Genomic DNA, 15395 nt, shown 5'->3' on the forward strand with positions numbered 1-15395 from the left:
TACCGTAAAAGAAGATGAATGAATAAAGAAAAAGTGGGAGTAAAGAGGAGGAGGACCTGTCCTCCATAATATGTCCCATCAAATTACACAACACAACCCCCGTAGCAGAAGCAGAATGGACAGAGTACCATCAGGTCAAGCAGCAGAACCCGCGTAATACTCGAGGGAGGGAGAGACTGAAATTTTTCTGTGGGTTTTGCTAGTACAGTACTATCCCAGCTTTAGTCCTAGATTATTTTTTTTGTAAATGACAATGGGGTCCTTTCAGATTAGTAGAGTAGTGGACTGGAGTTTGAAAAGAAATGATGAGCAAAAGGGAGAACGGTTTTTTGCTGTTTTAACCAATGGGTTCACTACCGGCACGAATTCATAAAGCCTTTTCTTTTTTTCCTTTGCTACTAGGAGTAAATACTGCTGTACTGAGGAAGATTTTCTTTTAGGCTTTTTGTTAACAAAAAAGAATTCTACAAAAATCAAAAAAACAAGTGTGAATCTAAATGAGTTTGTTGAAAAGAATATATATATTTTTCTGATGATAACTTTTTTTCTTTTTTTTTTCTGAAAATTACATACTTTTGGATGGTAACCTAGTAACAAGCTGGGTTCCAACACCTTTTTGAATAGCGATACCTAATCTATGATGTGGCGCTAATATGGATTGACTTTTTAGATTTTTTTTTGTTTTCGTCCTTATGCTTTCATTTTTTTTTGTTATCTTTTTTTCGCGGATGGTTTAGGCCGAACAAAAAGAGAGTACCGGAGGAGAAGAGAAATAGAGACCATCATGGCTTCCTCGTCCAAAACCATAATCACATCTCCTTTAATCCAATCAAATGTATAATGGCCGAGATTTAAACTTCCCCGATCAACTGATGTTCTGCATTTCGTGATCACTATTATCAATTAACGTTCTTAAGGATAATCATATAACATATGATTTGAATTAACCTTATGTAAACAAATGATTTAAAAATTATAAACCCTAATTAAAAAAATGATTGTATAATTAAAAATCTGTTTGATCTTTAATAAGGGTTTTTGCACACGAATTACCTAGTGGTAGGTTTTTCTTTTTCTTTGATGAATTTAAGTTCTTGGCAGTAATGGCAGCGGAGGAAGAAAAAACAACTACACTAACGGATGGAGAAAAACTAGAAAACAGAAAAACCTACTTAAATCAACGCCACATCAGCGATGGGTTTGACAGTGGGTTTGAATGGTGGGCTAAAAAGAATTATTGTTTTTGTTAACAAAAAAAATCTAAAAAAAATCAAAAAAAGAAATGAGAATCTAAATAAGTTTGTTGAAAAAATAAATCTTCTTTGAATTATTTTAGAATTTGAAATATATTTTTTTTATCTTTTTTCTTAAAGATTGCAATTGCATGAAATGTTGGGCATTTTCATTTCTATTAGAATTGTGTTTAGAAATGAAAGTAATTAAATTCTCAATTAAAATGTTCTCGTAGCCGTAATTCTTTCCCAACATGATTGGTAATCCATCCGGAATTTAGAGTACATATGTTTATTAAAGGATTTATTGTTAATACTGGAAACACAACAAACAAATTATTGTAGTTGGGTAAAGACCTCACAAAATGGAGCAAGAAGAATTTTGGGCACATTACAAGAGAATTAGAAGAAGCTAAACAAAGGCTTGCAGATCTTCACGCTAGTGTTCACCTTACAGATATCCGAGAAGAGGAGAAAATTGTGCCTGACAAAGTGGAAGAACTCATAAGACGAGAAAAGATATTTTGGGAACAGAGAAACCACTCAAAGTGGGTTCCTAACTGTGACCAGAATTCTAAACCGTTTCATTTGGCGGTTCTTCATAGGAGGAGCAAAAATAACATCATTTCTTTAAAAAATCGTAATGGTATTTGGACTTCTAAATATGATGAAATCAAAGAAACTCTTGTTACTCACTTTCACAATGTCTTCATCAAGGATAGTACTGTATGTGCTCAGCAATTTTCTTTAGATAACTCTAACATGATTTCTCCAGTTGAATGCAGAAAACTTGCAGCAATACCCACTGCTGAAGAAGTGTTTGCAACTATCAAATCAATGGCTCCATTAAATGCACCAGGTTCGGACGGATATCCAGCCATCTTCTATAAAAAATTTTGGAAAATTGTTGGCCCGGATGTTACTGAGTGCATCCAAGACTGCTTTAGGTACTCAACCTTTCCACCTGGTCTGAACCACACTTACTTGTCTCTTGTACCTAAAGTTAAAAACCCGGAAACCCCATCTGATTTTAGACCCATTTCTTTATGCAATGTCCTCTATAAAGTGGTTACTACACTGATAACTGCTCGATTGAGTCCAATCCTTGATAGACTCCTTAGCAAAAACCAATCTGTCTTTATCCCTGGAAGACAAATTGTTGATAATATTGTCGCAGCTAAAGAACTAGTCCATTCCATGAACCACTCCAAGTCCATTGTTGGTTCATTTGCACTCAAACTTGATATGAGCAAGGCATACGACCGTGTTGATTGGGAATTTCTGAGTTATGTCTTATAAAGCTTTGGTGTTTTTGGCCATGCTTATAATTTAATAATGAACTGTGTCAAAACTACTTCTTTTTCGGTATTAATCAATGGTCATCCCGAGGGTTTTTTCTTTGGTGAGAGTGGCATTAGACAATGGTATATCCGTTGTCGCCATATTTGTTTATTTTATGCTCCCAAAGTCTCACTTGCCTCATGAATCAGATGGAAAGGGATGGGCTTTATGCTGGTTATAGGTTGAATAGATGGTCACCTTTTGTGTCTCATTTAATGTTCACAGACAATGTAATGCTTTTTGGTATCTTGACTAATGATAATATTGCAGCTGTCAACACCATATTGCAAAATTACTCCACATGGTCTGGTCAACAGGTAAATTACAATAAATCTGCGGTTTCGTTTAGTAAGGGAGTTGCATCTGACATGCAACAAGATGTTATTACTGCTCTTGGAGTGAAGCAAATGGAAATTGAAGATAAATTCTTGGGAGTCTATATTTTGAAACCGAGTTATAGATGCAATAGCCATGAATATCTCATTGATAAATTTGATAACAAGCTAGCTGTTTGGAAAAAAGAAATGCTTTCGCATGCAGGGAGAACGACATTGATTCAGGCAGTGCTAGCTTTGATTCCACTATTACATATTATCAACAAGCTATCCCAAACTATTAGGAATTTTTGGTGGGGTCATTCAAGAGAGCAGAAGAAACTCCATTACATTAAATGGGACTGGTTTATCAGTAATAAAAATAAGGGTGGTCTAGGATTAAGATCATTAGAGAATCTGAACAAAGAACTGGTGGTCAAATTAGCATGGAGATTTATTAATGATACTGACTCTTTATGGAGTTCCTTGTTGAGAGCCAAGTATCTCAGAAACTCGAACTTCCAGACTGTAAAAAAGCCACAAAGATGTTCAAGTACTTGGAGTGCTTTGTTGTCTGTCAGAACTATACTGTCGGAAGGTGTTTTGTGGTCGATTGGTGATGGAAGCTCGGTAAAAATATGGTCTGATCCATGGGTGCCTAAGATTCAAGGGTTTAAACCTTCTAACCCTCTTCAACTTCCAGTCAACATTTCGAGGGTGTGTGACTTGATAATCCACAATGAAAGAAAATGGAACGAGTCTTTAATCCATCAGTTGTTTAGCCCCTATGAATCTGCTCAAATTCTTGGCATAAGAATCTTTAAGAACCCATCTCCAGACAAGCTTGTCTGGACTTTGACATCTCATGGTGAGTATACTTCAAGTTCATTCCAGAATTTGCTTGCTTCAAACGCTGGTGGGCCCTCTCATCTTAATGATTCATCTTTCCCTTGGGTTAAGTTTTGGAATAGGAAGAAACTAACACCTCAAATTCACACATTTATTTGGAGACTTTTACATGATGGTGTTGGAGTTTTTATAAGATCAACAGACTCATTGAAGGGATACCGATGGAGTGTCAAATATGTCATTCTGATGTGGAGACTATCGACCATCTTTTCTTTGGTTGCACCTTATCTCAAGATGTGTAGTTCGCCTCCCATCTGACTTGGAGAATTCGTGACGCAACAGAAATCAGTTTGAAATCCTGTTTGCAAAGATGGCTTCTGGCCAGTGATGATGATTATGCGTTCTACTTGGGTGCTTGTTTGTTGTGGGCAATATGGAAGGCCCGTAATAACCTTATTTACGAGAAGAACAACATAAGCATTGAAGTTATTATCCGAGATGGGATGTACTGGTTTAACAAGTTTTATTACTATGAAGAAGTCAGTAATGGCGATATGTCTACAAGGTCTATCTCAAGTGGCAGTCAGAATGTGATGACTCAATGGTGTGCTCCCCCTACTGGCAAGATCAAGATCAACGTCGATGTTGCTTGTAAGGGTGACAGGGCCTCGTGTGCTGTCGTTGCAAGAGATTGGCATGGTAATCATTTATGCAGTGAAACTATGATTTTACCCCATGATTCTCCAGTTATTACAGAAGCAAATGGATTTCTGTTGGCTGCAAATCTTGCCTCTCGTATGAATTTCAATCAGGTTATCTTGGAAGGGTATAGTATAACTGTTGTCTAGGCGCTTACGGAGCACCCGTTTCGAATACCTTGGAGGGTGGCTCGTCTCATACATGAAATCAAGTCAGCTGCTAACTCTTCTTCTACAAGCTTCAATTTTATTAAAAGAGATGCGAACAGTGTCGCGCATTCTCTCGCCAAATATGCTCTTCAACATCATATCCAGAAGTGCTGGATATCTCCTCAAATCCATTGTTGCATCTCCTCTCTTGTCGATGCAGATTCTGGTTAGTTTTTCCTATTTATTCCTCCTTTGTGTTTGTTTCCTTTCTTGCTTGTCTCTGACAGGCAACCCATAAAAAATAAATAAAAAGATTTATTATCAATTGAATATCAGTTTAGAGTATCAATTGAATATACTAGATTTATCAAGCCAAATAAACGATACTAATACACATAGAATCTATTGGAAAGTTGCTCAAGAGGAAAAAAATCTAACATCATCGGAAAACAATACATTTCAAGAACTGTAACTAAAATTACCTAGCTAATGGATTACTAATCAGTGATTATAATATTTTTGCTTTCACATATTAAGAAATCTAAAAGACATTTAAAGAAATTATCAAAATATACTGAGAAATCTAAAAAACATTTTAAAAAATTATCAAAAACTTCATAGAATTAGGTGGTACTATGAAATGGGAATAATCATTCATTCACCAAAGCTCATTCATATGATAAGTGGCTTACAGTGGAGACTAAGAGGCTAAACATCAAAATCCGAAAATGCTTTATATTCGTAAATTTTTACATCAAAATCCATACTTTAGGTGTTAACTACTAATTACATATGTTTCGTCCAGCCACCATTCTTGAGAAAAAAATCTTCACCATTTGTTGGTTTAGAACTTAAACGATATACGATATAGTGGTGTAAGGTATCGCCATACATGACATATCCAGCAAAGGCGGTAATACTTTGGTCATAACACACAACAATCAAATACACAACAATCAAATAGTTATTGGCAGGTTTGGAAAGGACTTCCCTATCACCTCAGAGATTTTTCAATAGCGTACGTAAAAATCCTACGTTGAAATCTTACCAAGGCTTTTGTTTAGGAAAGTTTACACACGTAGTAAATATAGGATCTCATATCTAATAAACCATCTCTGATGATACAAGATTTAATCCTTAGAATATCTTAAAGTAAGAATATTAATGAAAATATGAAATGGAGGTGAACCCGAAGGTGTAGTTAAGAGTTCATTTAACACCTCCTCCATATTTGGTATCTCATTCCTCCTAGTTTGTAGGACCTAACTACTAAAGATGAATTTATGCTAAATGGGGAGTTCTAAAAACCTATGTGTCATGGAAAAATAATATTTTCTCTTCGTGGAGATGTTCTTAAACAATCCAAAATGTTGTCGAAGTTAACTTATAACATATATACTATAGTTGAATGCCAAATTTAGAATTTTTAAATAGTTAATTTTCAATTTTAACACATGACAAGGACTAATTCTGAGAACTAGCCTAACTTGAAGCTAGGTCTAAGAATTAGCCTAACGACAAGGGTAGGTTTGAAAAGTTGCCTAGTATATAGGGATCACTCTGAGAGTTAGTTTCATTATAAGGATGGTTTTGAGAAGTAACCTAGCATCATGCTCTTTCTCAGATATTGTGACAAATAGGAAAATTTCGCTTAGCGCGCAAGTCAAAACTCCCCAATGCGCCATTCTGATGCTAGTAATCGGCCCTTAAAGCTTCACTATGCGTCAGACAAATGTACGTCCATTTTCCTTTGCAACACATGGTTGGCAAGCATGATGCAACTAAACTTAGCTTTCACATCCTTCCAACTTACCCGTGTTCTACGAATACTTTAAAGCCATAACGCTGATGCATTCTTGCATATATTACTGGCTTCCGAGTCTCGTCCAGACATACGACATGCTTTGGACTCACACATAGGCTCTAGTAAGCCTATTACCAGGTTCCTTATTTTGTTTTGGCATTGAGATGAATGCATGCATTTGTCTTGCTTGTGCCAAGGGTGCATCAACTAGGATCATACCGTACTATCCTTGCGTCATCCTTGTGATGCCAATATATTATACAAGATATCCTAACGTGCATACCGATAACTTACTTTCCAGGACACGCCCAATTCGCAACTGGTGTATACCTGCATCGAACGCCTTGATAAGAAGTATGAGCATCCAAAAAATAGAATGCAACTTGGCTCATCAAGTATGGCAATAATTATCTCTTGCATTGCTTTGCCAAACCAGATGATATTAGTTACCTCGCAAGTTGGCTCATCAAGTATGGCAACAACAAGCTTGTCGCAATCACCTCGCAAGTATGAGCAACAACTATTAGACCATCAATATTGCAACTCATTGCGGCTGCCCGCGCACCCTCCTTCGTACTTTGAAGGGATCTAGTTCATTCACTCGAGATAGGCAACTAAATCTAAATCGTTTTTACAAGCTTAAAGCCAAGCAATAGGCCTAGTCGTATAAGCCAAAGGTTCCTTTGCAAATGATGCGCAAGTATGTGCATCACTGGACTTTCTTCGTGTTGTACCATGGTGGTGTATCACTAGTTCGCAACGCCGCAACTTTGATGCCTAAGCATTATAAAGCTCTCTTGACCGGGTCACGCACCAAAATGATGTTTTGGCGTCATATAGGATAAGCTATGAAGCTTTAGGCACATTTCCGCTATATGCACCTTCAACCAACTACCCCTCCTATATACGTTTTACTGACATTGTTACAACTAAAAGTTGGGAAGGACTTTGACATTCACCAAGTGCCAATTTTATTATTCATAGTCGTTGCCAAGGCCAAGTCCCGCAAAACGCCATGATAGTTGTGTTTCCATTCTGGCTCATAGGCCAACTCGAATGTTGCACCATGATGGCGCTACATTGCCTCGACTAGCCTGCTCTAACATGATGCATCATTATGCTGCGAAATTTTCCCTTGGCCAATATGGCTTGCGTAATATGGCGCAGTAGTGGCTCTGGGCCAATGTTATCCATGTGATGCACCATATTGGTGCGTTACTGACCCTATACCAATGTTCTCTAAATACGCAACGTAAACATGAGACGAAGCTCCATCTCAAGCGAATGATGCATCTTTGAGCATGCGTTATGCGAAAAGTACGAGTATTACAGATATAGTCTGTGAATTTTTTTTTAGTAGATATTAACAATGATTTGATATATCCAAAACCAAATTCAGATTTAGATTTGGGTTTAGCTTTTATCATGATCGCATTGTGGATGGTCTTAGTAATGGCCTTACTATAACCGTAAATAGGGTATCTATCTACAACGATAACAAAGACCACAACCTCTTGAATACCAGCGGCGGAGCCAGAATTTAAATGATGGGGAGGCCACTAACTACAACTTAGAAAATTAGGACCAAATCTTTCTACTATCCCAGAGAATTTTGCGAAATGTTGGAGTGACCATGGCCGCCCACAACTTACATGTAGCTCCGCCACTGTTGAATACTCATCTAAAAACATATCCGGGTAGATCCACAACTCCTAAATTTCCTATTACCCTATTGATTTCCCTAACCAGTTTTTTAGATGTTTGTTTTAGCTTCCCTGAAACGTTTCCTTTTCTGTCTTTTTAGCTTCTCAATCCCTTTTTTAATTTGCTTATTGTTCATGGATCACCAATGGTCCTCTGGCTTGTTTGATGATGTGGTTCAAGAGGTGGATCATGGTTGTTGTTTTTGTTGAAAGAATTTCATCTTTTACCACTCCTTCTGCAACATCAACAACGACAATTCCGGCAAATTCAATAACGACTACTAAAGACACTACGTCAACATCTCCAACATACACAAATATTTTGTTCTAGATTCTGGCAGATTCAGAACGATTTAGATTTCTCAAGGAATCAGATACTATTTTAGTTTAAGTTACTTTAGTTCAGATAATCAGTTTGTTTTACAAAACCTTGAAAAATGGTTGGATCTAATGATCATAATACATCTACTTTATGTAAAAATGTTATTTTATTTGGTTTTGTTCTTAACAAATCAAACATATTTAAACCAGTCCAGTTACATACATCTTGATTTATTAGAAAGCTCAGTTTGAATAGGAATGATATTATGGGGTAGATTCAGCAAATCTGTGCCAACCGAAACAATATGATGTTGTTGAGATAGTCTCGATTCATATTACTGAATATTAAAAAATCCATGCAATAATACCGATCTTCAATCAAAACTATCAATATAATTAGTCATTTTTTCCAAAGAAAACACAAAAAAAAGTAACGACAAGTAAGTGTATTGTCCATTTTTATTTTATTTTATCTTTATTATTCATTTGATATGACATATATTTTGGGCTTAATTCTGGATTGAATAGGAACATGTTTTTCTTTTTCTTAGATAGGAACATGTTCATTGTTCAGGACCTATTTAAGTGGTATTCGTCCATTTGCATACTTTGTTTGTCCATTTTGCATTTTTCAAGCATGCTAATCAATGAAAATCAAATGAATGATGCACTGGCTAGTTATTAAAAAGATATGGTGGTCATCCAATTTGAGCTAAACGCTGAGCAATGCCATTAAATATGAGAAGTGATTCTAAAACATGACCACCACCTTCCCTTTGGTTTAGTGTGTAACGGGCCTAACCTACCAGCCATCTATACCCTACTGCCTTACCCCTTAATTTGTCGGTAGACAAAGCTGTACGTACCCTTTGGCGTTACGATTAAAGCAGATTTTAATTTTTGCTATAAAAACTTTGCCTGCCGGTAAGTAATAGAATCCAAAACTAAAAAGAAGAAAATTATTGGTTAGAAACCTCGAGTATAAAACGAACAGAAGAAAACAAAGGATTGAGATTTTGTTTCATGTAATATCCATATTATGATCGGTCATGTTTCTAGTATGTCCTTTGATATTTGGAGTGCAATCGTTCAATGCAGCTTTTCTTTCTAGGCCATTCATACCCTCAATAATAATTTTGGAACAACTTCCACGGGCCGTCTCATTTTTGTTTTAAGTTCTCTTTTCAACCGGCTTTAGTTATTATCACCGGCTTTCTTAGAGGCTGCTGCACTTTTTCGGAGCAATAGTGATTATTATCGGAAAGACCATGGATCTTTTTGGATCCGTGACAAGACTCCCAAGTCAATACGATGGTCTTGATTTGAGTTTATCTGCTTGAACTCTACTACACCTCTGTTGCCCGAATGAATGGAGGGAGGGATCCAATACAACACCCTACCCCAACACATTAAATGGGTATTTTGGGATCTTGCTTTTGTTTTTAGGTGCCACGAGGTTCTTTGCTGTGGAGGCAACAAGCTCATGAATGTAGATTTGACGTTTTGTGTTTGGAATTACTACTAATAGTGGCAACCACAAACCCCGTCGGTTTTACTTCTACACTGTTTTCAGCTCAACAAAATTTCTGACTTCTGTATTAGGGTATTAACTACAGTTGGATCTATCTATATAATGTGGCCCAACGTTTGCAAATGCGATATTTTTCAGGATCGCCAAATTGCATAAGTAATAACAATTATTGGGTTAGGATGAGCTAATCATGGCGTTCTTATATATACATATCCCAGTCATGATACTGATTTAGAAATAGACGATGGCTTGATTTACCAACTACACTATTAAATCCTTTTCTTCCTGGTATTACTCATTTCTTCATTTGGGAAGAAACGATGAAAACAAACTTAACACAAAAACAGATGGCTCATTTTTTTTTATTTTTGGAAAGGAAATTTGTTGCCCATCTTCGTTCTTTCACTCATTCATTCATTCAACTACCAGCCATCAATGAGATTTGTAGTGAAAATATAAAAGAGAAACATGCAGCAGACGTATGACACATGCTATAGCATGTATTTTAAAAGAAGTATGTATGAATGTCGTATTGTCTAGTGGAGTGGGTGCGGGAAAGGGGTAACAAATAGAGCAAAAATTATAGAACCAGAGGGAAACAAGAAGATATTGTTTTATATTTTTAGGGGAAAATAAAAGGTGAGAGCATTCAAATTCAACAGTATGAGTTATAAACAGTGTTCGGGACCAATAAGTTGGGGTCTTAACTGTCTAATCAGGTATTGAAATGGTTCTATCGTCCATGCACTTTATAATTTGATCATGACATATCATAAAGACCCTTGCAACCTTCAATTTATATGACCCTGATGGTCAGCTTTTCAAATGCCACGTTTCATTCGCAGGTCATCCTAACTTGACATGGTTAAATGCTGATTTTTTTTATCTCAAAAGTTATACTAATATCTAATAGTTTGACCAAGTCGACATACAATATTTTTACCAAGATTTTGATGTCATTTGTAAGTTCACGGTGGTGCATTAGATAAACCAGATATGTGCCCCTACTACGTATCCGGTATTTTCTTTTCACCTGATTGTTTTTGATTCCAAATACGTGACCCAGATATGTGTGGGTTGAAATATTTTTGATTTGGTGTGGTGTGGCGACTACATTAAACATGGAAAGAAAAAATAGAAAATATGTACCCATATTGTTTTTTTTTTCTTTTATTTTCCCAAAAAATATACAATAACTCTATGTTTACCAGAGAAAATTCCGGGATAAATCGCGTGACTCCAAATACGATATGTTATGGATATCCAAATTAAATTATATTTTGTACGAAATTCAAAATTTAGTTGTTTGATTCCTAATATATTTTCGGTTCCAAATACGTTTACTAAAGTGAATTTACTAATATTTAATGGAAGTATTGTCCACCTTAGATGGTGTTACTAACGTGCAGTTAAGTATTAGGTTAAAATTCCGACGGAAGTGTTGTCTACCCACTTCTTTGTCAACACCGTTACTAACAAACGGTTAAATACTTAATGTAAACAAAGTGTAACCCAATTTTTAATATTCCGACCAATAGAGTTATGCAAAGTGTCCTCACCATAGCTTCTACATTAGAAAATGTCCAATAGGAAGTGAGGGTTTCATCGCCGTTCGACGTGAAAGCTTATTTTGTCAAGGATTTTAAGGGGAAGATATATTAAAGATGTGGTAGAAGTTTTTTATAACATTACGGAACCAAGTAAGACGTCGTTTTGTCATTTTTGATGTCTTTTGGCAATTTGTTCGTATTTTTTAAGTGATTGTGGCTTCTTTTAGACCGATTTGTTCCTCATTTTAATGGTGATCTGTTCAAGCTCTGATGATTGATGTATGGTTTATTCTAGATTCAAGAACATTAATTATTTAGCATGGCAGTTTATCCGAATTTTTCGTTCATATGTATCAGCTTAAGGGCTAGACACTTCTTTCTTGTTGGAACATCTTTTGTTGATAGAGATAAACATTCAAAATGGCCGGACTTGATTCCAAATTATGCCATTGTTCCACTCTACACATAATTAATATCTTTATTTATCTTTGGGTTTTGATTTTCTGGTAAAAAAAAATTCTTTGTAAAGAATCACGTAATCACCTTTTTGGATTGAATGAAATCTAAACGGATTTTTCATCCAAAAGAAAAAATTGATTGGACCAATTAACATTTATATGAAACTATTTAGAATGATTCTAGGTTGACCGAGAGTTCTTCCGAAAATCTCACTATTAGAGAATCCAATAGTGGTTGTGGCAGTGAGTCCATCACTAGAATACGAAAAATATAATATGGTAATGGCACCATATTATAAAAATTGGAGGATGAATATATTAACAAGAATGTTTTTCTTCAGTCTTCAAAGCTCTATAAAAATTATTTTAAACAATTAGTTTGAACTTTCCTAATAAATTCACGAGTACAATAAATTATTAATACCTTTGCGTACAATGAATCCCTAACAACATAATCGAATTCTGATTGTATTTTTTTGATTATAACAAAAACACGTAATGAAAGCCCTAGCATCTGGGTTGTGGTTAGAGCTGGCAAACAAGTTGAAACCCGCGGGTTAACCCCTTCCTGGACCGGCTGGTTTATAAACAAGCCGGGTTCGGGTTGGAGAAATGGTGACCCGTCAAAAAACGGGTTAACCCGGTCCGGCCCGTACAATCACGGGTTAACCCGTTAACCCGCACTTCGTTTTTGCCGGGTGTCACTAATGTCTATACGTGTCTCCTCTCCTGCCAATCTGCCATGCAGCCATGGTATAAAAACAAAAAAACCCTACTTACTTTGTCTTCTCCGTCCGCACTTCCCAGCGGCAGCCTCGGTTGTCAGTTCACAGACAAAGTTCTTTCGTCTTCTCCATCTGCTACTACTTCGATCTTGAAGGATTTGAGTCATTTGACTCTTGAGTATCCTCTGTGTAAGCAAGCGGGACTGTGGTGTGAGAGAAAGACTGAAAGTGAAAGAGGGGAACTGGAAAATCCAATCCGTAAAGGAAAACCCTATTTCTCTTTTATATCTGTAAATCCATGTTTTCAAAACCCTATTCTATTCTATATCTATAAACCCCTTTTCTCATACCCTATTTCTCTTCGTATCTTCAAAATCCCCTTTCTTCAAAACCCTATTTTTGATTTCAATTCTCATCAGGTAATGTTATGGTTTTCGAAAGTTAATTTCTTTTTGTTTTGTTTTTAATTTTTTGGATGTTAGGGTTTGAATTTAATTTTTGTTTTTTTTTTGAATGTAGAAGTCCTTCAGGTGCAAATTAATCTTCAGGTAATTTGAATTTCTCCATCACTTTGATTCTATTTGAATTGTTAGAGGTTAATTTCTTGATAGATTGTCCAGTAACTCCTTTCTTCAATTTCTCTGTTAAGGTTTCAATTGAAGTTCCTTTCCTTTTAATATTGTGTGGAAGACCTCCAGCCTCCAGGTGTAGTAATTTCTCAAAGATCTTCAGGTATAACATCTTGATTAAAGATTGGTTTTAATTTAATATTTTCTATGGTTTTAGAATCTTGAATAGCATTTCATACTTTACTTTCATTCGTGGTTTTATTAGGGATTTGCTTATGTTTTATTAGGAATCTTGGATGGATGTTTTTATTAGCTCAAAGCCTCAAAGGCTCAAACTATGTGGTTTTAATTAGGGATTTGCTTATGTATGTGAATATGTGATTGTGCATACTTTATTTTAATTAGAGCATGGATACAGTGTTACATACACAATTACAGTTGGTTCTTTCTTTACATTTTCATTCATCTTAATTCTCCATTCTCCAATGATTGTATATTTGTAATTTTGTATGCTATGTTTGGCAAGACCTAGTGAGTAGTGAGTAGTGACTACTAACTAGTGCTAGTGTGCTACCTCCTACCTTGAAAGAACAAAGTGGAGGTTTATTATGTGAACTTCCTTGCTTGATGTTTCTTTATTGAGTATCCAACATTCCAAGTCTATAACTGGGTTTTGGTTGTTAAAGCTTAAATTGTGTTTGTTAAATTCAACAATGCAGCACAAATTGTTGATGTACTACATGCTTCAGGCTAGTTTCATGTATTCAAGATAATAATGTGTATGGTGGATAACTGGATATCATCTTATTATGCTCTCCATTTGTGTGTAACACTGTGAATTGTGATAAACTGATAATGTTACTATGAGTCTGTGATTGTCAATTAAATGGGATGCAAATTGCAATGCAAGTAAGTGGTTGTTAATATCTTTATTGTTGGACACAAAGTCATAAAGTACAAACAGTTATTTATCACTTACCAGTGTCTCCAAATATTGCATAGAAAAGAGATTGGAGATGTTTTTTTGGACAGTTAACACTTTTTTTGATTAACCACACAATATATATTTTGTGCAGGAAGTGGTTGTTAATATCTTTATTGTCGCACTTGGTGATACAAATTACAAACAATGGTATTGCTACAGTCTCGGAGGATTTTTTTTCTTTGTTGAAAATATCATCATGAACTGATGAAGTACTGTAACTAAAGTATTAAACTACTAATGACTAGTATTTGTGTTCCTTTAATCCTTTAAATGCAAAAGTAGTTTAGTTTTGCAATTTTGAGATTTTGAATCGAAATATCAAATGAATTAGATGAAATGATGAATGTTAAATTAAGTACTTAGGTTGGGAAGGAGCTTTAGATGGCCTGAATGTGGCCGGAAATAGCCCAAAAATCGATTTCTGACGAGTTGACTCAACAAAAACCAGCTAACCCGTGAGCTCCCGTGAACCCGCAAGCTTTACCCGAACGGGCGCGGGTTGGAGAAATGACCACCCGCAAGCTTAGGCTTGTATTAACCCGTAACCCGCGGGTTGGTCACAAGCCAGCCCCGGCCCGCCCGTTTGCCAGCTCTAGTTGTGGTGACATCACAGGGTAGGACATGTCGAGGGGGTATATAGAGCGTCACCCGCTCCTCATCTCGAAAAAAAGTCTAATCTAAATATTAGTTTGAATATTAACATACGTGATATTGCCGCTAGACATCATAATTACCTGTTGGAAATCGACAAACCTCAAATGGAGGTGATTGATTCTAATTCAATCACAACAAGTTTTTAGCTTTCTTCTTCTCTAAAAGTATCATCATAAGTTTTATATTGCATGTTCTCGGTCGAAGCTGGGAAGTCAATCTTTGAGTCCTATAACGTTATTAAGGCTTCATTATAGCCCGAAGAAATCTATTTATTATTGTTGCAAATTTGTTTAAAATGACCGAATTGGTTGTATAATATCTATTCCAGAACCTTGAAGTTTGAAGAACAACATTACTATTCGCAAGACTTTTAAAGTGTGAAGCGAAGCGTGACTCTTTTTTCATACTTAAGAATCGAAGTGTATGTTGAATCGTGAAGCGTCGGTGGTTGATGTCTGAAATCTATAAATTACATTAGTTGTTCTTAGTTAGTTGCGAAATTTGAAGTTAG

At 35.9% G+C, this 15395-nt stretch overlaps 1 protein-coding gene across 1 annotated transcript; it reads left to right on the top strand.

Annotated features, from left to right (window-relative positions):
• Window positions 1–2722: 2722 nt before the first annotated feature.
• Window positions 2723–4584, top strand: LOC113351752. The gene is made up of 2 exons (XM_026595687.1): window positions 2723–3755; window positions 4079–4584. Exons 1-2 carry the CDS (start codon window positions 2723–2725, stop codon window positions 4582–4584), a joined length of 1539 nt encoding a protein of 512 aa, XP_026451472.1.
• The last annotated feature ends 10811 nt before the right edge of the window (window positions 4585–15395 follow it).

Source organism: Papaver somniferum, chromosome 2 (assembly GCF_003573695.1).
Source record: "Papaver somniferum cultivar HN1 chromosome 2, ASM357369v1, whole genome shotgun sequence".
In the NCBI taxonomy this organism is placed as follows: Eukaryota; Viridiplantae; Streptophyta; class Magnoliopsida; order Ranunculales; family Papaveraceae; genus Papaver; species Papaver somniferum.

Coding starts and splice junctions, on each gene's coding strand:
- LOC113351752 (XM_026595687.1), top strand. CDS start 2,723: ATGGAAAGGGATGGGCTTTATGCTGGTTATAGGTTGAATAGATGGTCA. Junction 3,756..4,078: donor CTGGACTTTGACATCTCATG/GTGAGTATACTT, acceptor GTGACGCAACAG/AAATCAGTTTGAAATCCTGT.